Source organism: Micromys minutus, assembly GCF_963924665.1.
Source record: "Micromys minutus genome assembly, chromosome: 1".
NCBI lineage: Eukaryota > Metazoa > Chordata > Mammalia > Rodentia > Muridae > Micromys > Micromys minutus.
In genome coordinates this window covers 99,169,936-99,192,946 of record NC_137969.1, presented here as the reverse complement: position 1 = coordinate 99,192,946, position 23,011 = coordinate 99,169,936, and the positions used below count along the sequence as shown (strand labels likewise).

The 23,011-nt window shown below is 50.6% G+C and overlaps 3 protein-coding genes across 8 annotated transcripts in view; all 3 read right to left on the bottom strand.

Annotated features, from left to right (window-relative positions):
• Positions 1-4,180: 4,180 nt before the first annotated feature.
• DOK3 (docking protein 3) lies at positions 4,181-9,033 on the bottom strand (the record flags this gene model as incomplete). Its single annotated transcript, XM_080910190.1, has 5 exons — positions 4,181-4,903; positions 5,007-5,179; positions 5,270-5,369; positions 7,879-8,184; positions 8,968-9,033. The coding sequence occupies 5 exons, from the start codon at positions 9,031-9,033 to the stop codon at positions 4,214-4,216; spliced, it is 1,335 nt and encodes a 444-aa protein (XP_080766316.1). The 3' UTR covers positions 4,181-4,213.
• Positions 9,034-10,918: 1,885 nt separating this feature from the next.
• Positions 10,919-16,782, bottom strand: DDX41 (DEAD-box helicase 41). Its single transcript, XM_080919437.1, has 17 exons — positions 16,749-16,782; positions 16,564-16,674; positions 16,146-16,305; positions 15,987-16,061; positions 15,836-15,896; positions 15,571-15,707; positions 14,905-14,977; positions 14,670-14,823; positions 14,460-14,596; positions 13,097-13,259; positions 12,589-12,720; positions 12,279-12,350; positions 12,059-12,155; positions 11,765-11,914; positions 11,608-11,679; positions 11,412-11,522; positions 10,919-11,239 (listed from the first exon to the last, which is right to left on the bottom strand). Exons 1-17 carry the CDS (start codon positions 16,773-16,775, stop codon positions 11,103-11,105), a joined length of 1,869 nt encoding a protein of 622 aa, XP_080775563.1. The 5' UTR covers positions 16,776-16,782; the 3' UTR covers positions 10,919-11,102.
• A 3,175-nt stretch (positions 16,783-19,957) lies between these two features.
• FAM193B (family with sequence similarity 193 member B) overlaps positions 19,958-23,011 on the bottom strand; it is a 32,554-nt gene continuing 29,500 nt past the window's right edge. For all 6 annotated transcript variants that reach the window (XM_080934014.1, XM_080934016.1, XM_080934015.1 and 3 more), the window contains 2 exons: positions 22,314-22,411; positions 19,958-20,306 (listed from right to left, as the gene is read on the bottom strand). In XM_080934014.1, coding sequence (XP_080790140.1) covers positions 22,315-22,411 — 97 coding nt within the window. In that variant the 3' untranslated portion in view covers positions 19,958-20,306; position 22,314. The remainder of the gene's footprint in view (positions 20,307-22,313; positions 22,412-23,011) is intronic.

Genomic DNA, 23,011 nt, shown 5'->3' with positions numbered 1-23,011 from the left:
AGACAGCCAAGTAACACACACATATATAAAATAAAAATAAGTGAATTGTCAGGGGTGGTGGTAGTGCACACCTTTGATCCCAGAACTTAGGAGGCAGAGGCAGATGGATCTGTGAGTTCAAGGCCAGCCTGGTCTATAGCCAGAGTTCCAGGACATCCAGGGATATACAGAGAAACCCTGTCTCAGAAAATAAATATAAATAAATATTAAAAAGCAAATCATTTGGTTCCCGCCCCCCCGGGGTGGCTGGGAACAGAACCCAGGGCTTGTGCTTGCTAGGCAAGCACTCCACCACTGAGCTAAATCCCTAACCCCTTAAAAAGCAAATCTTAAGAAAAACAAAGCCAGTGATTAACCACACCAGTGGTGCTCAGCTCAGGACACATGTCAGAAATAATCCCAGAATTTGAAAAAACAAACACCCTGGGCTGGAGAGATGGCTCATTGGTAAGAGCACTAACTGCTCTTCTAGAGGTCCTGAGTTCGAATCCCAGCAACCACATGGTGGCTCACAACCATCAGTAATGAGATCTGATGCCCTCTTCTGGCATATCTGAAGACAGCAACACTGTACTCACACATTAAATAAATCTTAAAAAAAAAGAAAGAAAGAAAGAAAGAAAAGAAAAAAGAAAAACCAAACACCAATGCTAAAGTCCCTTGTTCCCAACTGATAAAAAATAAATCAGAGCTGTATGTGTGAGCCTAGCCACAGGCATTCTTCAAAGGTTTCCGGGTGATTTGACAGGCTCAGCTACACTTTTATGTGAGAGAACCCTGAGAGTATCAGTGACAGAGAAAATGGCAAAAGAGCAGGGGCTGGTTCTGGAGAAACTCTTGGCAATCATAGACGAAAGCTCTGGGCTCCCTCCCTGAGCATTGGGAAAAGGTGAGTTACTACAGAGACATAAGAACAGAAAAGACCTGTGAAGCATTCAGGAAGGACAAAGAGCAGAGGGGTCCCAGGGTCTCAACGTGTAGCTTGGTCTGGTAGGTAGGTGGTGACTTTGAAACATCATGTAACGGAAGAGTAGAAAAAGAGGAAACTGAAGTTAGGGAGAGAGAGGGGTGAGAAACTGGAAACAATTAAGAGCAATTCAACTGTTTCGAGGAGCTCCACTGCGAAGCAGAACAGAGAAATGGGGAGGAAGCCGGCAGGAAATGTGAGGGTAAAGGAGGGTGTTCTTCGTATTTGAAATCAGACAGCATCTGCCATTTTTCTGGAGTTGGAAATGTTGATGGCAAGATGCTAATGTTGGTACATGAATGAATAAATGAATGAATGAACAAATGAATTAATTAGGAACTAACCGGACACCTCAGATGGGAGCCCATTCTAGAGACAAACCCTTCTTTTGTGGGGAGCAGGAAGGAAACGACGCATGAAGTCGCCGGACCCTTAGTCAGTGCAACAGAGGCAGGGGAAGTTCATGTCTGCTCACTGCTGATTCCTGACAGGACAGGGTCTAGGAGGTGAGAGTAGATGGAAGTGGAAAGAGGGTTTGAAGATGTCTTAGTTGCTGTTCTGCTGCTGTGAAAGGTTGCCCTGACTAAGGCATCTTATACACCAAAGCATTTACTTGGGGACTTGATTACAGTTTCAGAGAATTGTTCTGCGTCCATCATGGTGGGATGCATGGCACTGTGAAAGGCAGGCATGGCACTGGAGCAGTGGCTGAGAGCTCATATCTGATCCACAAGCAGGTGACAGAAAGAGACTCTTCCTAGCATGGGAAGAGTTTTGAAACCTTAAAGCTTAACCCCAGTGACATACCCTGTATCAAGGCTACACCTCCTAATTCTTCCCAAACAGTTCCACTAACTGGGAATCAAGCATTCAAACCTCTGAGCCTATGGGACCATTCTCATTCAAACCAGCACAGAAAGGCTCCTTGGAGGCATGAGCTCTGCGGAAAGCATGCAGAACCTGCCTATGTGACACAATAGTCAAGCCTTTGTAAGTGGATTTCTCCAGATGTGGGCAGATGTCAGTGAATTCCCGAGTCTTTATCAGTCAAACCAAATAGGAGGGAAAGAGAAACTCCATGTGGGAGGTGTAGGGGGAGGTAGAGTAAGGCAAAAGGCAGCCAGAAAATGCTAGGAAGCAAGACTGTCAGTGTCTTGAGCACAGGGCTTGATAGTGTCAATGTGTGGATGTAATCTCATTGTTGAGAGGCTGAGCAGTGTGAGTTTAAGGTTAGATTCTGTCTATCAAGTAAGTGTGGCTGAAGCAGAAAGCCCAGGAATTGAGAAGCCAGATCCTTGGAAGCAGAAGCAGCATCTGCTGGATGGAGAGTCCAGAAGCAGTAGAGAGTAGAAAACAGGCACTGGAGCCTTAAGGAGATTTATTTTGCTATGAAATGCTGGTACCTTGAAAAGATGGCTGAAGCTGCCTTGAATGCAGGATGTTCCTCTCATGACTGGAACAGTATAGGCACTGGTAAACTCTTTGCATGTGCATGTGTGTGGCATGTGTGCATAAGTGTGGGTTTCACATACGTGTATGTCTGTGTGTGTGTGTGTGTGTGTGTGCTGTAAGTCAGAAGTTAACATTGAGCATCTTTCTTCACTGTTTCCTACTTTGCCCAGTCAATGCAGCTATAGCTCACTGGTTCTAGCTGGTCTCTCTAGCCAGTTTGCCTTGGGGATCTCGGCTCCGCCTCCCAGGAGCTGGGGTTACAGGGAACTCACAGCCTGTTATGTGAGTGCGCTAACACCCCGCCCACAATCTCAACAAAAGTTTTGTAAAAAATAGTTGTTTTCAATCATTTTTTATTTGTGTGTATGTTTTAAGGGCACAAATGTCTGTGTACCACATGCGTGCCCATGGAAGCCAGAAGAGGGCATCTGGTTCCCTACAACTGTAATTAAAGATGGTTTTGAACTCAGATCCTCTGGCAGAACAAACAACCAGTGCTCTTAACTATTGAGTTCTCTAACTTCCTACCCCACCTCAAGTGAAAAATCTTAATAGAGAATTAGGTCTAATACATAGTCTTTTTGATGTTGTGGGTCTTTTTTGGGTGGTTATTTGTTTTGGCTGACTTAGAACTCACTATGAAGATCATGGTGACCTCAGACACAGAGATCCACATGCTTCTACCTTCTGAGTAATGTAGCCTGTGTGTTTTCTTCTCTCTGTGTGTATGGTGCTGAAGACTGAACCCAGGCTCTACCTCCTATTAGGTAGGTCCTATACCACTGAGCTGACTCCCTTCCCATACGACTTCATCTTAAAATTTTTACTTTTGGGCTGGAGAGATGGCTCAGAGGTTAAGAGCACTGACTGTTCTTCCAGAGGTCCTGAGTTCAAATCCCAGCAACCACATGGTGGCTCACAGTCACCTGTAATGGAATCTGATGCTCTCTTCTGGTGTCTGAAGACAGCAACAGTGTACTTATACATAATAAATAAATAAAAAATTTTTTTAGTTTCTTTCTAGTTGATGAAACAGCCAGAGGTTCCCCAGATGTGCCTGCCGACTGCCTGAGTCCCATCAGCCATGAGTGTTTTGGATGTGAACAAGCGATAGGCCACCCCTAACCCCTAGTGCATGGCACCTTTGCCACAGCTTGGCTGCTCTGCTTTCCTCTATCCCTCAGACCCAGCCTTCCTATTGCTCCTTGCCAAGTCTAACTGGTGGCTTTTCCAAAGATGAGACCCAAGTTATTGCCGGCACTGAGTGGTCTGCGAATGACTCCTGAGACAGGAAAGGCCACGCCACAGCCTGCCTCCTCCCTGGGCCATGCTCACCCTTCTGACTCAGTTCTGAAGCCCTTCTGTCAACAAACCTTGCGTCTCCGCATTTGGCGGTCTTCCCTGCTGCACAGAACCACACAGAGCCCAACAAACCCGCATCATGTCCTGTAGATTTTAGCCCAGTGGTGGCTGAAGTCAGGCTCAGGTGCCTGGGGCCCAGCATCAAGGTCTGGTGTTTGCTACACTGAGCACAAGGGTGCGGTGTGCCAATAGGGATCCAGGAGAAAGTGAGGTAGTGTGGAATGTGGGCCATAGGCAGAACCAAGGGGAAGCTGATAGGCAAGCTTTATTATTGGTCAATCTGTACACTGTCTGAGGGAAGGAGGTAGGGTAGAGTATGGCTCCTCCCCAGGCCACCTGGCTTGTCCCTGCAGGTCAGAGTAGATGGGATATGTTAGAAGTTGTTCCTGTTTTTGGGAGATCACCTCTGTCTTGCTGTGGCCACACAGGCCTTCAGGGCCGGTCACAGGGGGTGGGGCCCTTCTTCCGTTCCCGGGTCAGCAGGGTTACCAGTTTGGCCTTGATGCCTGTCTGTGCTCCAGGGCGGCCTGTGCCTCCAGCATCATCTAGCTCCAGCTCTAGCAGCCTCCGGTACTGGGCTTCCAGATTGCTATCCTGGGCCGAGCCAGGCCAACTCAGATCCTCACTGTTATGGTAGATGGGGCTGCCCAGGGGACTGCGGCTACCAGAAGGGCCCTCTTGGGCCTCAGGACCCCCATTGGACAGCCCAGGGTTGGCCTCCAACGTGCACACGTTCTCGTAGAGATGCTCCACAGTGGCTGTGCGTTTGCTGGTCTGCTTGCACACAGACGCATAGAGACCGGATGCTTTCCCTTCTTGTGTGGGGCTGAGCAACAGTGGTAGGCTCTGAGGTCCAGGATCAGTTGGAGGCAACTTTCTGGAAGTGGGAAGCTCAAATCCTGGGGCCACTTCCCGAAGCTCTCCAGGGGGCTCTAGGGAGGGCAGGGAGAGGGCCCGAGGCAGGGGGCAGGGTGGGGACATGGCCAACTCTGGAAGACACTCCCGCTGGCGGGCAATGGCAGCAGCCACAGCCCGACATATGTCTGGTGCACGTAGACTACTGAAGGCAAAAAGGCCCTCACCGGAGTCACAGCGGCGGCCAGCCTCAAAAGAGAACACACCCTGCATACAAGTGACACAGGCAGGGATCAGTGGTCAAGGATCCAGGGCACGGATCACTTACCACCTTCCCTACAGACACCAGTCAGGCTGCCCAGCGCCTCACCTTGTCAGAGCCAAACTTGCGCAGGAAACGGTAGGGCCAACTATAGCAGGCCTGGGGCTTGGAAGTCTCCCGAAGCTGAATGTCATCTTGACCCAGCACCAGCAGGTAGGGTCCTTTCAGCTGACAGCGGGCGGTGGCCTCTGTCCTCTGCACCACCACGGGAAACTCAGCCACTGTACTCAGGAAGCAAGGGCATTTCATCAGTTCCCAGATACCACTACTGGGGTGGGGGTGAGGCTGCCCCAGGGTCTCCCCTGATTCACCTTCCTGCCAGGAGGAGTAGATAGAGTTTTCCTCCATGGGAACAAAGCCCCTTTTTGGACTCTCAGACTGTCCTGGTCCTGAGGAACATTCTCCGGTACTCTGAGGAATAGATTTAAATCATCTGTTAGAGTCCACCCTGTTCTTCCTCCCCATCCCTGCCATGGGCTCAGCAGACAAAGCTTCCACCATCAGTCCCACTCTGATGGCTCAGCAGACAAAGCCTCTACCATCAGTCCCACTCTGATGGCTCAGCAGACAAAGCCTCTACCATCAGTCCCACTCTGATGGCTCAGCAAGACAAAGCCTCCACCATCAGTCCCACTCTGATGGCACAGAAGACAAAGCCTCCACCATTAGTCCCACTCTGTCCCACACTCCATGGTTCTGGGATCTCCTGAGTCATTTCCTCTCTTACTCTCAGTGTCCCCACCGAGCTCCCCTGGGAGTGTTGGTCTTAGAGTATTCCTGGGGCTTTAAGGTGCTAAACAACGGAGGGCATGCATCTACAACCCATGTGCTGGCTTGCATATAGCTCTGGAGGCAGGCAGCAGTTGAAGAGGCAGGAGGAGCACCAAGCAAATGTCCAGGTTTCTTCTAAAGCCACTTGCAGGTCACCTTTGACCTCCCCTGACCTCCATCCTACAGCCAGTCCTGTCAGGAAATGGCCACCATCATCACCTTGAACTATGAGCATGGCTAAAGCCAAACCCTGCCTCCTCTTCCACCTATGATTTTATTTCTTCCTTTCTCCCTTCCATCCTTTCTTTTTCATTCTTTCCTTCTGCCTTTCTTTCTTTGTATTTCTTTCCTTTTTTGTTTTTCTTTAAAACTTTTTTTTCAAAGATTTATTTATTAATTAAAAATAAGTACACTGTAGCTGTCTTTAGACACACCAGAAGAGGACATCAGATCTCATTACAGATGGCTGTGAGCCACCATGTGGTTGCTGGGAATAGAACTCAGAACCTCTGGAAGAGCAAGAAGTGCTCTTAACTACTGAGCCATCTCTCCAGTCTGGGTACACACCTTTAGTTCCAGCATTTAGGAGGTAAGCAGGTAGATCTCTCTGAGTTTAGGGCCAGCCTGGTCTATAGAGTGAGTTCTAGAACAGCCAGGGCTACATGGAGAAACCCTGTCTCAAAACAACATTACTATTTTTTAAAATTTATCCAATTTTATTTTACGTGTATTGGTGTGAGGGTGTCAGATTCTCTGGAACTGGAGTTACAGGCAGTTGTGAGCTGCCGTGTGTGTGCTGGGAATTGAACTCAGTTACTCCGGAAGAGCAGCCAGTGCTCTTAACTACAGAGTCATTACTATTTTAAGGTACCCAGTTCAGTGGATGTTAGTGTATTCATGAGCTTGTACAGCTGTCAGCAGCACCTGATCCAGAACCTGTCATCATCTCAAATGAAATCCTGTCCCGAGAGCCAGCACCTGCTGTCTATCTATGTGGACATGCTACTCTGAGTGCCATATGAATTTTAAGAATTTCCTAACTTTGATCATGTTACCGTTTGATGTCTTTCATGTCATAGTTACATGTTAGTTGTTTTTTTATCTTGCTTTTGAGACTGGGTCTCAAGTAGCCCAGGCTGACCTGGAGCTGGCCATGGAGCTGATTCTTTTCCAAATGCTGAGGTTACAGACTTTGCCACCCAGTGCAAGGCTCTGTTTAATCTCTTCCTCAAGGGATGGGCACATGCTGTCTCACCTCTGGGTAACTATACAGTGCTGTCATTGTCAGCGTATACATGAGCGTTGGCCCACATCTTGCCCACACTTTCTTTCATTCTCTTGACTTTACATCAAGTGGGAGAAAGGCAGCCATACGATAACCTCACGATCCACTTTTAAAAACGTTTACTACCTATTGTGCTTATGAATGTTTTGCTGACAAGTCTATGTACTATGTATATAGTGCCCATGGAAGTCAGAAGGGGGTGTCTGAACCCCTGGGACTTACAGTTGTGAGCTGCCATGTGTGTGCTGGGAATTGAATCCAGACCCTCTACAAGAGCAGTAGTGTTCTTAACTACTGAGCCATCTCTCCAACTGCTCCATAATCAACTCAATGAGGAAGTCAGGCGCATTTGTCTCTTCTGTCATGAACCCTGAGACTTCATAACCATTAACTTCTGGCTTTAATACTAAAAGCCATCCCTGTGGGTTCATCATAAAACCTTTTACCTACATGTGGCCCAAGGTGGATTCAAAAGGCTCTCAGTGAACTCTCCAAATGTCTTGACTCTTGTGTGCCTGAGCTGTTGGTTGGCCCACTCTCTGCCCCTTTAAACACACGATGTTTTCCTGCCCCAGGGCCTTTGCCCATGATACTACTGTGTTGTGGTACCTGTCCATTTGGCTCAAACACTTGTCTCAGACGACTGCTTTGTCACTTGAGGCTCAGGCCCACTTGTCCTCCTGACCTATGGTTTCATTTTCTCTCTAACATGCATAGAATACAGGACCCTTCTATGGGTTTCTAAGCTGTTGCCCAGATTTGCAGGTTTTTGGCCATGTTTACCAAGTGGCAGGATCTGACTAAGCAAGGACACAGGTAAGCGGGGTGAGGTGGTCCCAGCAGGCTAGTTCACTTTACACTCACTGGAAAAGCCAGCTGGCAGATGGGGTCCATCCATGCCTGGCGGTGCTGTGCAGCCAGCAGGTGGCTTCGCTCAGTGGTGGTGATCAGGAAGGCACTAGTGTCCTTGGGACAATTCTCACCATCGGTCGGCAGAACAGATACACAGTCAGCCAAACGTATGACCCGGCGTTCCCCTCGACGGCCAGGTCCTGTGGCCCTGTCACCAGCTGGGCCCAAGCCACCATCACGAACATCCCAGCTTTCTAGCCGAGCCACGCCTGACGGGCCTCCTGCATACAGCAGAGCCCACACCTTGCGCCAGCATTTCTGTAAGGAAGAGAGCCTTGGGAAGAAAGCCACTCTTGCCCCCTTGGCTCTGTACAAGCTGCTTAGCAACTGGCTGCCTGGCTTCTGCCTCCCTAAGACTTCAAGGGTACAAAGGAAGGAGGAGGCCTTCCTGGGGCAGGGGTGGTCAGGGAGAGATCTATACTTGGGGATGGTCGGCCCTGAGTTCAGGTCACATCTGCTCTTTTCTGGATGATCCTCACAGTTAATGGTATCTAGTGGTTGGGGCAGACCAACTGACACGGCAGTTACACAACCAGAAAGGGCACTTGGGCCACAGGCTGAAGGGCGGGTGGGAAGGCGGCCTCTGCTTCTTGCTGGTAAGGAAGGAAACAAACATGCAAATGATATCTAGCAAAGGCAGCAGACGGTTTAACTGCCCAGGAGCAGCTGTAGCTGAACTGTGGGTGTCAGTCTGATGCTCAAGGAAAAAAAAAAAAAAGAATCCCCGATCCCCGCTTCATCTCCTCCCCAGTATCTGCAGAACCAGCCTTTGTTTGCTCCATCCTTGGAGGGCTCCCGAAACACAGGCCACGGTCTTCTCCGGGAGCCTCGGTGTTATCATACACACAAGTTTTGATTCTTACAACTCTTCCGTGGTCTTGGATCTCTAGCACTATATGAGGCAGTCTTAGGAAGGATGCTTCATCCCTAACTTTCTTGGGCCAAGAACCTCCACTCCCCAGCTTTCACCTCACCCAGACCCCTTTCCCAGTTCTCTCAGGTCTAGATAAGCTGCCCATGGCTGGCAGCCTGGGGTCCCACCTTGCCAAACTTCATGTGCTGCTGGTAGAGGATGCCGTCCTTGACAGGGGTCTCCACAGACTCCATGGCCACAACAGTTGTGAAGTCCTGAGGAGACTGGTACAGGCTGGACAGGAACTTCTCTTACTTCTCGTTTTTTTTTTTTTTTGGCCACTTCCCCCTCCCTCTGTCCAGAGACAGCTGCAGGGCCAGGGGGAGGGGAGCCCGGTCTTCACTTAAGGGATAGTACTCAGAACAAATCTCTTCCTTAGGGAGCTTGCTGTTCCACGGAGACCGACCATACCTGCCTATGGGGAGCTTGAAGCCAGCATGGGTGGCATGGGGGGGGGAACTGCCTCTTGCGCATGCACCTGGATCAGCTGGATCTGAGTGTCTGACCACAGGGTGGACGACTTGAGTCACGAGCTCTGAACCCTCCCCCACTGCCAGGCAACGTGAGGATGGGAGCTGCACAGCCTTGGACCCTTCTCAACCCAGATTGCTAAACTTGCTGCCATTCTGAGTGGCACTTTTGCCTCTCTTGTGGTACTGCAATCAAGCCAGGGCCTTGGGTATGCTAAGGCAACTGCTGTACCACAGATACTATCCCAGGCCAATCCGAAATATTTCTAAAGCTCACTTTCTCCTCTCCATCTCACCCACCTGGGCCCACCCTGGCTGTGTCCACCAATCATTTTGTTCCCCTCGAGTCTAGTGTGGGCAACGCCACCCCATCTGTTCTCTCCTTTACTTCCTGAGGTGTAGTTCTTCATATCAGTCCCTTCTGGGCCCCCCTTACCACTGCTCTGCCCTGCCACAGGCGGCTACTTCTTCCTGGAGGCCTTCTCTAGCCACTGTCCAAGGCTGGAGAGGGAAGCACCACACAACAGATATATCAGCCAGCAGGCCACAAGGACTCCATATCCAGGCTGCTTGTCACGAGTGTGGGCGGCAGGCCCCCAATGTTCTCCCCAGGGAGGTCACATGCTTCCTGCCTAGTGACTTCGCCCCTACCCACCTGACCTGCCTTGCTGGAGGCCAGTACTGGTGCTTTTGACTACAACTTATGGGTGTATCTCGTCACCTGTGTAATGTCAACTTAGGGAAGAATGCTATAACCCAGCTGAGGAATGCTGTTTGGGGGGGGTTGGCAGTCACATAGTGCACATGGAAATATTAGTGCCCACCATGATTGTGGTTCATGCAGCTCTGAGCTCACTCAACCTGACCCTGCCCTTTGCATTTGGCAATGAGGAAATCAAGGCTCAGATAACTTAAGTAACTTGCTGGAGGCCACACACTGAGTGACAAGACAGCCAGAGCAACTGCTGCCTTTGCTGAGTAAGCACATGCCTTGCAAGGCTCCTGGTGCAGAGCTTTGAGACCCTGGGTACTGCTGCGCCATTTCCTTGGCCCCTTCTTACTTCCAGGTGAAGTCCTGGTTGGTGGGCCAGCCAGCCATCTACACGTACACATCTCACCTGTGGCTCTCCAGTTGTGGCAGATCAGCCTGGTTTGTTCTGTCTTTATAGCCCAGGGCAGAGGGGCACAACAGAGGTGGAGGGTGACTGTGGCCAGAATAGTAGTTTGGTGGCATCTACCACTTCCTTAGCAGGTAGAGTAGAGGACTTCTGGCTGGGAACTTGCACAGGCAGGGAGGGGCAGCCAAGGGGCTTCAGAAGCCCTGGAGCTATCACAGGAAGACTGAAGCTGACAGCGGTGTCACAGTGTCAGACAGCCAGGGAAGCCATGAACACAGCCATTTCCCTGTGACCCCTAATGGTAGCTCCTGAGTTATCTAATGACCAGATACCCTGAGACCCAAGATAGGGACACCAGCCAGTAAATCTGTTCTATAGCAGGCTGGCAACTCTGGGAGATGCAGGTATCTTGCCTCAGGGTAGTATTGGAGGCAGAGGCTTGTACGGGACCCCAGGGGCAGGTGGGAGAAAGAGAGAGAAGGAAGAACTGGTCCAAGAAAAGGGATTGTGCTTTAATGGCAGCTGGGGAAGAGAACAAAAATAGTAACTCTGGGGGCACTGGGGTGGCCCAGGCCAGCTGGGCCAAAGAGGCTGGCTTCTTGTCTTGAGGGCTGGTGTGCGCATGGCTGGTATCCTGGGACTGGACTCTTGGGGAGAAGAGGGAAGACAGACGGCTCAGAAGTCCATGGAGCTGTGGGCTAGGTAGTCCTTGCGGCCAATGTTGCTGACCTGCTTGGTCTGCATAGCTTCGAGTTTGGGGCAGTCAGTGATCCGATGGCCAAGACCTCCACAGAAGGCACAGCCCCGTTCTCCTGGGAGTGGAGAGAAGGGTCAGCGAAGTCTTAGGACCAAGTTTCAGGTCCTGGATCTTGATCCCAGCTGGCCCTACCAGCCAGGACTGGTTTCCTGGTATTTCGGTCTGTCTGCTTTACCAGCCCAAGACACCCAGCTGTAGACTAGTCTAGGCCCTTGCTCAACACTCACCTCCAATGTCCAGCATGGACTCATCTCCACAATGCAACACTTGCAGAACAGGTGGTACCTTCTGCTTTGCCTCCAGCAACAAGGCTTTGAGGTCCATAAGCACTGATTCATCTGAGGGAGAGATAATGAGCCATTAGGGTCTCTCCTGGCTTCAGAACCCAAGGTAGAGTCAAGGTAGCTATGGTGAGTGTCTCACCGCAGGCCTTGTTGATGAAGGTGGTGGCGATGCCAGTGTTTCCTGAACGCCCAGTACGGCCAATTCGGTGCACTGCAAGAAAGGGAGGAGCCTCTAGTCCACTACCTGGGACCTGGCCCTTCGCTTGTCCAGCCCACCAGTTCCCCACGCTCCCTACCATAGTTCTCGATTTCCTCAGGCATGTCATAGTTGATGACATGCTGGATGGCAGGAAAGTCCAGGCCTTTAGAGGCCACATCTGTGGCCACTAAGACATCCTTTTTGCCTTCCCGAAATGCCTCAATGGCCTTGGTCCGCTCTTCTTGGTCTGGAGTGGATCAGGTAGGTGTTAGAACTATAGTAGGAGTGTTGGGAGCAGTACAGGCTAGCCAGGCGGGGAAGGGGAAAGGAAAGGGAAAGGCAGGAAGCTGTCATGGCAGCAGGGCTGTGCCAGTATGTTGACCATTCTGACCTTTGCCCCCATGAATGGCCACAGCTTCCACCCCCTTGAGCAGGAGGTATTCGTGAATGGCATCCACATCTGCTTTCTTCTCTGCAAAGATAAGCACCTGCCCCGAAAAGGCCGTTCTAGTCAGATGGTATCACATTGACTCCCTCCCGCCTGGTATTTGTTCCTCCCATCCCATCTTGTCACAGGACTTCTGGGACCAGCCTGGTTCGGCTCTACTTACAGGTGGGGGCGTCTTCTGTAAGCACTCAAGCAGGTACACCATCTTGGCTTCCTCCTTCACATATTCCACCTCCTGCCACCAGAGGGGCCAGGTCAGGGGATCCAAGGTTCAGCTCACCAGCCACGCCCCTGACACTGTAGCTGGACTCCCAGACTGTGCTTGGTGCCCAGAAGCCTCTTGCCATGAGGGCTACACAGCCTACAAACGGCCTTGGCTAAAGGACTCTGGTTAGCTTCAAGGCAGTAAGGCCGGCTTTAGTCTATTAGCCTATGCTGGTAAAAAACCCTGCCTATCAGGAGTGTGTGCCTACCTGGATGACATCAAGGCTGGCTGCTCCAGCGCGACCCACATTGATGGTGACAGGCTTTACCAGGGCACTCTTGGCAAAGTTTTGAATCTTCTTTGGCATGGTGGCACTGAAGAGCAGAGTCTGCCGCTGGCCCTGAGAAAGGAAAGGCCAGGACTGGGCTAAGACAGTGGTTCTCAACCTGAGGGTCTCACCCCTTTTGGGGGGTCCTATATCAGAAAGCCTTCATATCAGATGTTTCCAATACAATCCATAACCGTGTTGTTACCATACGAAGTGGTGATGAAATGATCATATGGTCAGGGTCACCACGCTGTGAGGAGCTGTTGTGGTTTGAGCAGTAGGAAGGCTAAGGGCATGCAGGACTAGATGGGGCCTGGGGATACTGAACAGCTGAGCCACAGACCCTAAGAAGCAGTGTGTACAGTGCAGGAAGCCTGCAGCTCAACATGCAGTGTATGAGTGTGGGTATTCATGTGCAGGGGTCCAGAGTGAGGTAGGGGCTGGGCACCTTGAAGTAGGAGAAGATGGTGCGGATGTCACCCTCAAAGCCCATGTCAATCATGCGGTCAGCCTCATCCAGGGCCAGGTAGCGGCAGATGTCTAGGCTGACCATTTTCTTCTGCAGCAGATCCATGAGGCGTCCCGGTGTAGCTACCATCATGTGCACGCCACTGAGAACAAAGAAACCCCGAGTTTTGGGTACGTGGGTATCCCTATGACCTACCAAGAGGCCGTACATTGCTTTCTGCTTTTGCTGTCTCCTCCCCTGCCTTTCAGCACTTCTGCTACCTTCTGTATAGCACAGGCAGCTCATGGAGTAGAGGCTGGACCTCTTAGGCCTACACTTATTTTGACATGCCTTCCCTACAAGGGCTGTCCTGAGCCTCTAGAGGTTTTACTCCTGGTTCCTGAGTCCCTTTGCTGGCCTTGCTGGGCTCATGTTTCCGAAAAGCTGACTACCTGTTATATGCTTGCATCTTCCCTGAGTGTAGAAATAGCTCAGACACAGGGTGGGTTCTGGTGTGACTATCATCTCCGGGTCTGGTCCAGAGTGCTAGAGAAGTCTGCTGGGGACTGCAGGACTTGTAAAGGACAGAGCACAGGTGCTACTGGGTTCTGGCCCCCACATCACTACCTTAGTCTCCTTGATTAACCACAGTGAATAGCTTTGACTTTTCTGGATACCACAGATTTCAATTTCTGAGCTTTCTACCTGAACCACCCCCTAACATTCAAATGGCACTTTCCATACAAAGCCTTTTCTGACTTTGGTATCCCTGAGAATGAGACATTCCATCTGTTATATCCCCATAATTCCCAGCTACAGCTTTCCATCCTACCCGAAACTGCTTTCCCCCAAGTGCTGCTGGACTCACAGAAAAACTCCGAGAACCAAGCAGCAGCTAAACTAAAGGGTTCTTTTGCCTTCCTGGGAACTTTGGGGATGCCTATGTGTACTGGCTGGTATTGTGTCAACTTGACACAAGCTAGAGTTATCACAGTGAAAGGAGTCTCAGTTGAGAAAATGCCTCATGAGATCTATCTGTACGGCATTTTCTCAACTAGTGATCAAGGCGGGGAGGACCCAGCCCATGGTGGGTGGTACCATTCCTGGTCTGGTAGACCTGGGTTCTATAAGAAAGCAGGCTGAGCAAGCCAGGGGATCAAGCCAGTAAGTAACATCCCTCCATGGCCTCTGCATCAGCTCCTGCTTTCTGACCTGCTTGGGTTCTGGTCCTAACTTCCTTTGGTGATGAACAGCATGTGAAATATAAGCTGAATAAACCCTTTCCTCCCTAACTTGCTTCTTGGTCATGTTTTGTGCAGGAATAGAAACCCTGACTAAGACACAGTGGGACCATAGTACATACTGTCGGATGGTCTCCATCTGCTCTTTCACCGACATGCCCCCGATGCAGAGAGCGCAGCGCAGGAGAGGTGAGCTGTCCTCTTGCAGCAGACGGCAGTAATATTCCAGAATGCCATGGGTCTGCCGAGCCAGCTCTCGCTAAAGTCAGAGAAAAGGCTGGTACCAGAAGCCAGCCCAGTCCTTCTCCCAACCCTGGGTTAGCCTGTCTTACCGAGGGGCAGATGATGAGTCCATAAGGCCCTTCCCTCTTGGAGAAAGGCAATCGCTTCTCTTGCTCCAGGCAGAACATGATGACGGGCAGTGTGAATACCAGTGTCTTGCCTGACCCAGTGAAGGCAATGCCGATCATGTCCCGACCGGACAGACTATTGGGAGAGGACGGCTTCAGGACTGGGCCCAGCAAGAGACAGAGAACTGTAGCAGCCACGCCCACAGCCCATACTTACATGGTAGGGATGCCCTGGATCTGAATGGGTGTTGGGTGGAGGATGCCTTTTTTTTTCAGGCCTCGAAGGATGGCTGTAGAAAAGAATAGATGCTTTATTGGCATCCTGAATCCTGTAGAACTAGCTCTTCCCTGTAGGTTGTAAGTCATGAAACAGTGGGTCCAAGGAGCACAGGCTGACTGGACCTAAGTCCTCACTAAAGGTCCATGGAAGCAGAGGACAGCTGGGGCAGCTGAAAATAAGTCTGAAGAAATCCTTCCTCTATCGAGGAGTAGTGAAACACGCCTTTAACCCCTGAGCCCAGGAGGCACAGGTACCTGAGGCTGAGGAAAGCCTGATGTTCTTAGACTATTAGGACTCCAGGATAACAGCTGGTCTCAAACCCACGCATCTCCTCACCTGCCCACAGAGCATGGCGATCATGTCCACAATGCTAGCATTAGCATGCACTAGGGAGGATGCAGGACAACTGTTTAGAATTTGGGGTCAGCCTGGACTGCAGAAAGAGATCCTGCCTCCACAAAGCTTCTCCCTCAAAACTTAGTGCCAGCAACAACCACAGAGGGACATCCTATCTCCAACTCTTCATTACTGCTGCTGAGCGCAGTGTGTGCTGCGACACTAGGTCGTAGACCATACAAGCACAGCGTCCCTCTCCTCGGGTACCTGCAGGAAACTTCATTTCCTTGAAGCTCTTGATGGGTGGTGGGATACCATCTCCCTCCACCAGGATGTGGTACTTCTTCCGAACCCGCTCATGTCGCTCTTCAGACATGCTCAGGACATAACGCGGGGGTGTCCAACTATGGGTAGGCAGTGGGCAGAAGAGGTCAACACAGTACAGTGGAGCAGCTCCCTCCCCAGTCCATACAGCTGGGCATCAGGGCTCCACAGCCAGTCTCAGCCACATACACTGATTGGAAAGACATACCTAGTTTTGATTGGATCGTCATAGGTGATGCCTTTGGCCATTTCCTTCACTGACATCAAGGCTAAGGAGACAGATGTAGCTCAGTGAGGTTCCTGCCTCCCAAAGGCAGACCCCTCGGGACACAAACTGCCTGCACCAACTACAATAGTACCTCGGCCTTCAGCCACACTCTCCAGAATCTTTTCTTCTTCCTTCAGTTGCTTTTCCTTGGCGGACTCCTTGCGTGCTGAGGAAAGAAGCTGAAGATGTCAAGAGAACCAGGGGTCCTTTCGGGTCTAGGCTCATCCTCTTTCCTTCCTGCTCAGCCCACCTTCAGCCTTCTCTTTGAGGTGCTGGTGCTGATCCAGGAGGCTGACATTGGACTGAGGGCCCAGCGGGATGTCGTCCTCATCTCCTCGGGGTTCACTGCCACTGTCCTGTTGCTCTTCCTCTGTAGCTCCCTTGCGTCTTCTCTGCAGCAGCTTCTGGAGCTGAGGTTCCACCAGTGTACCTCACAGTCAAGCCCAAGGCCCGGTAGGTTGGGGGGGGGGTGTCATAGCACCCGGAGAGTCCGAACCTAGGACGCTGGCTTTTTCGGGGAAGGGAGTCGTGTGCACTGAGGCGCACGTCTGTCTGGACCTCAGATTCACTAGTAGGGACTTCCTCAGAACCACGTCCCACCCCTCAGGGCCCCCTCCTTCTGACGGCCGGGGACAGGTCGCCGTTGCACCTGGGGTGCGGCCCCTTACCAGTAGCTGCCGGCGCTGCCGCAACGGCACATAGGGCACGTAGTCCTCGTCGTCCTCATCTTCGTCCTCGGAGCGGCTCCCACCCGCGGTCGCCTCGTCCGCGCGAGCCCGCTGCGGAGACCCGAGTCAGCCGCGGCCCCTCCCTCTGCCCGCACCCCCTCGCGTGGACCCAACCTCAGTCCAACCTTCCGCTCGGGTTCCGACTCCTCCATCGTAGGCCGTACACATGCGCAATGCAAGGACCAAAAAATAAAAAAGTTAAACCACGCCTCATCAGAGCTCCAATCAGATACGAGAAAACTGCTGTCGTCGCCTAGCAACGGCGTGAGCGCCGGATCGCGAACGGGGACAATCTTCTTCCAGCGCGTTTGTGGGCAAGCGGCGGAATTGATTGAAAGAGTCGGATGGAGCTGGGGAGATGGCTCAACGTTTAAGAGCACTGTCTGGTCTTCCGGAAGTCCCGAGTTCAATTTCCAGCAACCACCTGGTGGCTCAAAACCATCTGTAATGGGATCTGATGCTCTCTTCTGGTGTGTATGAAGACAACGACAGTGTACTCACATAAATAAATAAATCTTTTAAAAACATAAAAAGACTGGGTAGTAGGAGCATTTGAGGCATGCACAGAAGATTCAAGTCGTGGGTTAACACCCTCCGCTCAGCACGGCGTTCTTTCCGCAATCTCCGCGGAGCGCTACGCCCTCTAGCGGCCAGGAGGAGTCCCAGCCCTGTAAGCGGGGGTTTTCGAGGGCGGATTTCGCAGAATGGTTTCCTCGTCAGCGTCAAGTAGCACCACTGTCCCGATGGGGTCGACGGGTAGGAAGTAAAATAATAGTCAAGGTGTTTTTAAACCTGTGCGTTGGGGCTCAGTGGTTCAGAGCACTGACTATTCTAGAGGCCCTGAGTTCAATTCCCAGTAACCACAAGGTGGTTCACAACCATCTGCAATGGGATCTGGTGCCCTCTTCTGGTGTTCCTGAAGACAGCTACAATGTACTCAGAAATAAAATAAATAACTCTTTAAATATTATATGTGTAAATGATATCTCAGAGTGGCCACCTGGGAAGCACAGAGATAACCGAGAAGCTGGAGCTGGATCTGGGTTTCCGAGTAAGTGAAGTCATTGTCAGGAGAGCAGGAAAGGGGCTTAGAGTGTAGAGCAAATACACAAATTCCTCGGGGCACAGAGGTCTCAGGGGCTGGTTGTGAGGTAGGAGGGAAAAGGAGACCGGGGCCCAGGTTGTCCAACTTTAAGGAGGAAAGACAGAGCTAGTGCTGGCTGCCCCTTCTCAAGTCTTTATGTATAATAGGAGCACTCACTTGTTTTGAGACTGGGAGAAATAGGACTCTTTTTTCCCCTAAGAGAGGGTCTGTGTAGCCAAGGTTGGCTTCAATCTTGTGGTGATCCTCCTGCTTCAGACTCATGAGTGCTGCAATTGTGTATACCACAACACCTAGCATGTAATCATCACAAAGGTAGTGCAAATCGACTTTCCTGATACTCGTAGCAAGTGATCTCTCTTGTAGGATGTAAAGAAAGAATAATTAAAAGAAAAACAACAAAACCAGGTGGTTGCATTAACTTTTAATCCCAGCACTCGGCAGGCAGATCTGAGTTTGAAGCCAGCTGGGGCTAAGAAATAAGAACTCATCTTAAGGTAAACAAACCAACCCCCAGGACTCATAATGGAAGATTAATTGTGGAGGGGTGGGAAATGTCAGCAGATTTGGGGATACCAGGCTGGTGACTGTGAGCTAGGAGTGCCAAAGGCCAAAGTTACAAGTCTTTGTAGGTGCCTGACTAGACTTACATTTGCCACAACTGGAATTTTAGATAGCTGCTTAAAGTGTGAAAAACAAGCTCCTGCTCCCTTTCTTTAGAAGGAAGAGAGGAAGGGGACAGGTTCTGACCACTGGTGCAGGGAGGGCGCACCCTAGACACTGTGGTGCCAGCAGAAGCTTGGTTAAGAGTGCTTATTCCTGCAGACGACCCAGATTGGATTCTCAGCACTGATATGGTGCCAAACAAACACTCCTAATTCCAGGTCTGTGGAATCCAATGCTCTCTTCTGACCTTGGACACCAGGCTTATGGTGTGAACAAAACACTAATACATAAAATAGATCTTTAAAAAGACAACGACTTTGGCTTGGACATAGCATATGTGAGGCATTTTTAGTAAATCTGACATTAAAATAGGATTTGGGAAGATGAAGTGGATTCCTTGACTTTAGAGATGTTTATTATGGGTTTTGTTTTCAGGTCTATGAGCGGATACATATCCTAGTCCTACTGGACAATCAGATCCGGTCAATAAAAGGTGTTTAACTGCTCTAATTATGTTGGCATGGTGTGGGTGGCTCTCAACTGGTTAGGGCTACAGGTACATGGCTGTTAAGGTCTCAGGGCCTTTCACTGATCTGGGCTCACACATATGTAGAAGATCATATTCAACCTGTATCCACATGGCCATCTTGCAAAGGGGAAAACTAAGTGTAGGGATTCATCTCAGTTCCCAACTTAATTGGACACACTGCTGGATGAACTGTCGGGCATCTCCTGGAAGGGTTAACTGAAGGGTGACACTCCTCCAGAAGGGCCTGTACTTTCCTCGGTTGTAGGAAAAGTTGTTGCTTCTTGCCTGCCCATTTTCACTCATCCCTCATGGCGGATGCATCTACTCTGTTGCTGCTATTGCTGTGGACATCAGAGCTTTACTTCTTCAGTCTTCCAGTGCGCACTAAAGATTAGGGACTCTCTTGAGGGCTAGAGATGGCTCAGCAGTTAAGAGTGATGACTGCCCTTCCAGAGGACCCAGGTTCAATTCCCAGCAACCACATGGTAGCTCACAACCATTTGTAACTTGTCCCAGGGGATTCAATGTCCCTCTCTAGTCTCCACAGGCAGTGCATACATGAGGTGCATGCACACACACGCAGACAAAACACATATAAAAAAATTTAAAAAATTAAAGATCAGTGGCTCTCTAGAAATTGTCCATCCCTTCAGCACTAGACTGAATCTAGCCTCATGGATCAGCCTCTCCAGTGTACAGAGGCAGCCACTGTTGAGTTATCCAGCCCATATAGTGTTCTAGGTTGATGTACCCGAGTGCTTCCAATAGGAGGCAGGGCCTAGACAGTGACAACACAACTTTTGGGCCCAGCCAGGCGGGTTAGCAGCCACTTTGCTGACATAGCTTTAGTGCCTGCATCTCCTTTATGTTGGGCTGTCACTTCCACTCAGGATTGCTTGGGGACTCTCAGGGTTGAGTGAGAACTAGGACAGACAGCCTGTGCAGAGTACCGCTCTAGATAGTGACAGACCTCTGTTTCTGAGTACATATATCCCTCCCACTCCCCATTCAGACCAGCAAATCACCATCACACCAACTCTGTGTCCAAATGTTGCTTTATCTTTCCCCATGAAAGATATTCACAGTATCAAAAGTAAAGAATTAAAAAAACAAAACAGAAACAGAAACCAAACACAAAGAGAGCAGTTTGGGGCCAGTAGTGCCACTGGCCCTTGGCTCCCAGGCCAGCCCATTCCCCGGGCTCTTGAGTGGAGGCTGCATAGCACCAGGAAGCGGCTCTGCTGAGGTCCTCAAAGGCCCCAGCACAGCATGACGTCCATTCAGCTTTTGGTTGGTCAGGGTAGTAGGAGGAGGGAGGGTTGAGAACTATATCTGCAGCTTGAGCTGGAGCCTTGAGATGACCTGGAGAAGTCAACCTGTGCAGGGCTGAGAGGGAGAAAGAGGCAGGATAGCAGTGAGTACTAGGCCCCCTCTTCCCACCCCTGCTGGCCTCTGCTGGCCTTGCTGGCTCTGGGTCCCTGTGAATTACATCCCCAGCTTCTGCCCAGAACCCTGCTTCATCTGAGTCTGAGGTGGTAATATGCAGTGTTAGCTTTGTTTCTTGGACAAAAAACAAACAACAGATTTCCCGGATGGAAACAGGCTGCAGCACGTCTGCGCAGGGCAGCACATCTGTGCAGGGGAGGCTGAGTAGGAGCTTGGTTGCTGGCAGCACTCTCCCACTCAGGTGCTAGTGGAGGCCAGCCCTGTATTCAGTCTCCTGCTCAGCTTCAAGGACACAGTCAGTGCTGGCTCCTGAGGCTGTGTCTGGAAGTTGATGGAATGGCTACAGGATGTACACTCAGGAGGGTAGGGAGGAGGGCGTGGCCTTCCCCTCTTGGAAGAGACCAGCTAAGGTAGAAGATGTCTGGATTAGGTTGCCCAGAAGACCAGTTGATATTGGGCTTATGTGAGGTGTGACTCTTTTTCTCTCCATAAAGGTAACAGATGAAGTGCCTGGGGTCTTTGCTATTCCTTACTCTTGTGGTGGAGAAAAAAAAAAAAAAAAGGAAAAAGGTGGGGTGCGCTTATCCTGAAGTGGCAAAGGACCAGACTCCTCAAAGCACAGGAAGCCTGAGGTGACTCTGAAAGCAGCTTTAACCTGAAGGCAACATATGCACAGCACAGGGAGCCTCAACTTTGGAGGCTGCCCTGGCTTCAGGCCTCTGTACTGCCCCATGGGAGTTATTCAGAGTCCTTATTGCTTCAACCCAGAGAGGATTTTTAAAGAACACAGGAGCACAGTGTCAGCTCAGGTACCTCAAGAGTATGTGTACAGAGATCACTTCTCCCATTTGTACTAAGGGCAGCTATGCAGTTGTCAGACAAAAAAAATCCTGATTCACATGCACAGCACAAAGTTAAGACATTGAACTGTGGGGCTAGAGAGATGGCCCAGAGGTTAAGAGCACTGGCTGCTCTTCCCAAAAGACCTTGTTCAATTCCCAGCAGCCACATGGCAGCTTATAACCGTCTGTAACTTGGAATCAGACACCCTCTCACAGACACACATACAGGTGAAACACTGATGCACATAAAAACAAAACAAAAAACCCATAGTTTTAAAAGGGGGTTGAGAGGATGGCTTAGCAGTTAAGAGCACTGGCTACTCTTCCTGAGGTCCTAAGTTTAATTCCCAAAACCACATGGTGGCTCACAACCTTCTGTAACGGGATCTGATGGCCGTGGGCCCCAATACTGTGTATTAGCTGCCTATCTCTTCTGTACTAACCCAGCCCCCAAAACATTACCCAGCATGTCAATAGTTCAGATAACAGGGCTTATCTGAGTGGCTGGAGGGCAGGCCAGAGCTGCTGTGGGCCAGTCTCTTCCCAAAAGACAGCTTAGCTACTAGATCCTCAGGAACCTGTGCTATTGGGGAAGAACCCTCACCAACACCTCCATGACTTCTCAATGGCCTGCAAGGTCTTGCTCTAGTTGTCCTGTGCGTCACTATTCCCTTACGGCTGGTCTTTTATGCTGCTTCAGGAGGAAGGCATATTCTGCACGGAGGAAACAAGTGGGACTTAAGCCCACTCACAGGGCAGCTCCATGGAGTCTACTGTTGCCAGGACGCCTTGGGAGGCTGAGCCCCAGTGATGACATCCCAAGAAGCTGACCTTCAGGAGAAGCAGCAGCAAGCAAGATTCAGGGAGGGCCTAACGAGGGAGGACTGAGGGAAGAACAGAGGCCTTGGTGAGTGGACATACAGAGGACAGGGCGTAGAGCATCAGCAACTGAATCTGGAGATGTGGTTGCTATATGGGTGCAGAAAGCAGGGCGAGCAAGCCCTAAGCCCAAATCCCCAGAGCCATCGTACAGGTACAGAGTGGGTTAGAGGGACAGAGGACATGGAAAGAAGGAAGCGGGTGCAGATGACGGCTGGGCCTCTACCTCACTGAGCCGTGCTAGGAGCAGTTTTCTTGAGGCTGAAGTTGGTCCAATTCACAGCAACTTTCTGACGAGTTTGCTTTGCAGAATCCAAACAGAACCTATTGGGTTTTGGAAATATGGGCAAAACACAGTAAGAGGTTTTTTTCCTGTCCTTACTGGACCCCACCTCTGGACAAAACATGTCAGAAACCAGCTGGAAGTCTAGCATGGTAAACTGTAATTCCAACACTCAGGACTGCCATTGGTTTGAGGGCAGCCTGGGTCATATGGCAAGACACTTTGTAAACAAACAAACAACAACAACAACAACAAAAGAAACAAGTTGGCTCTAAACAGACACTGTGGCTTCCAGGAGTCAGAGTTTGACAGACTTCAGAACTGCTGTCCACAAGGCCAGGGTACAATGCATGACGACAACTGCTGAGAGATATACTGGCCATCGTCTCTACCTTACCTTACCCTTGCAGTACTGAGCTCGCTTCTTCTCCCTCAGGCCTCTATACATGGTATCCCACTGTTACAAACACCTTTCACCAGCCCTGCTGAGCTCAGCTCAGTCTTATTCTTCAAATCTCACATTAGTCTCACCTCTCCAGAAAAGCAACCTCTAATCCCCAGGCTGGCTGGAAGGCTTCCCACCCGGCGGCCCCATCATACCAATATGCCTTTAATGGCACCAATCACTGGGCTATATGTCT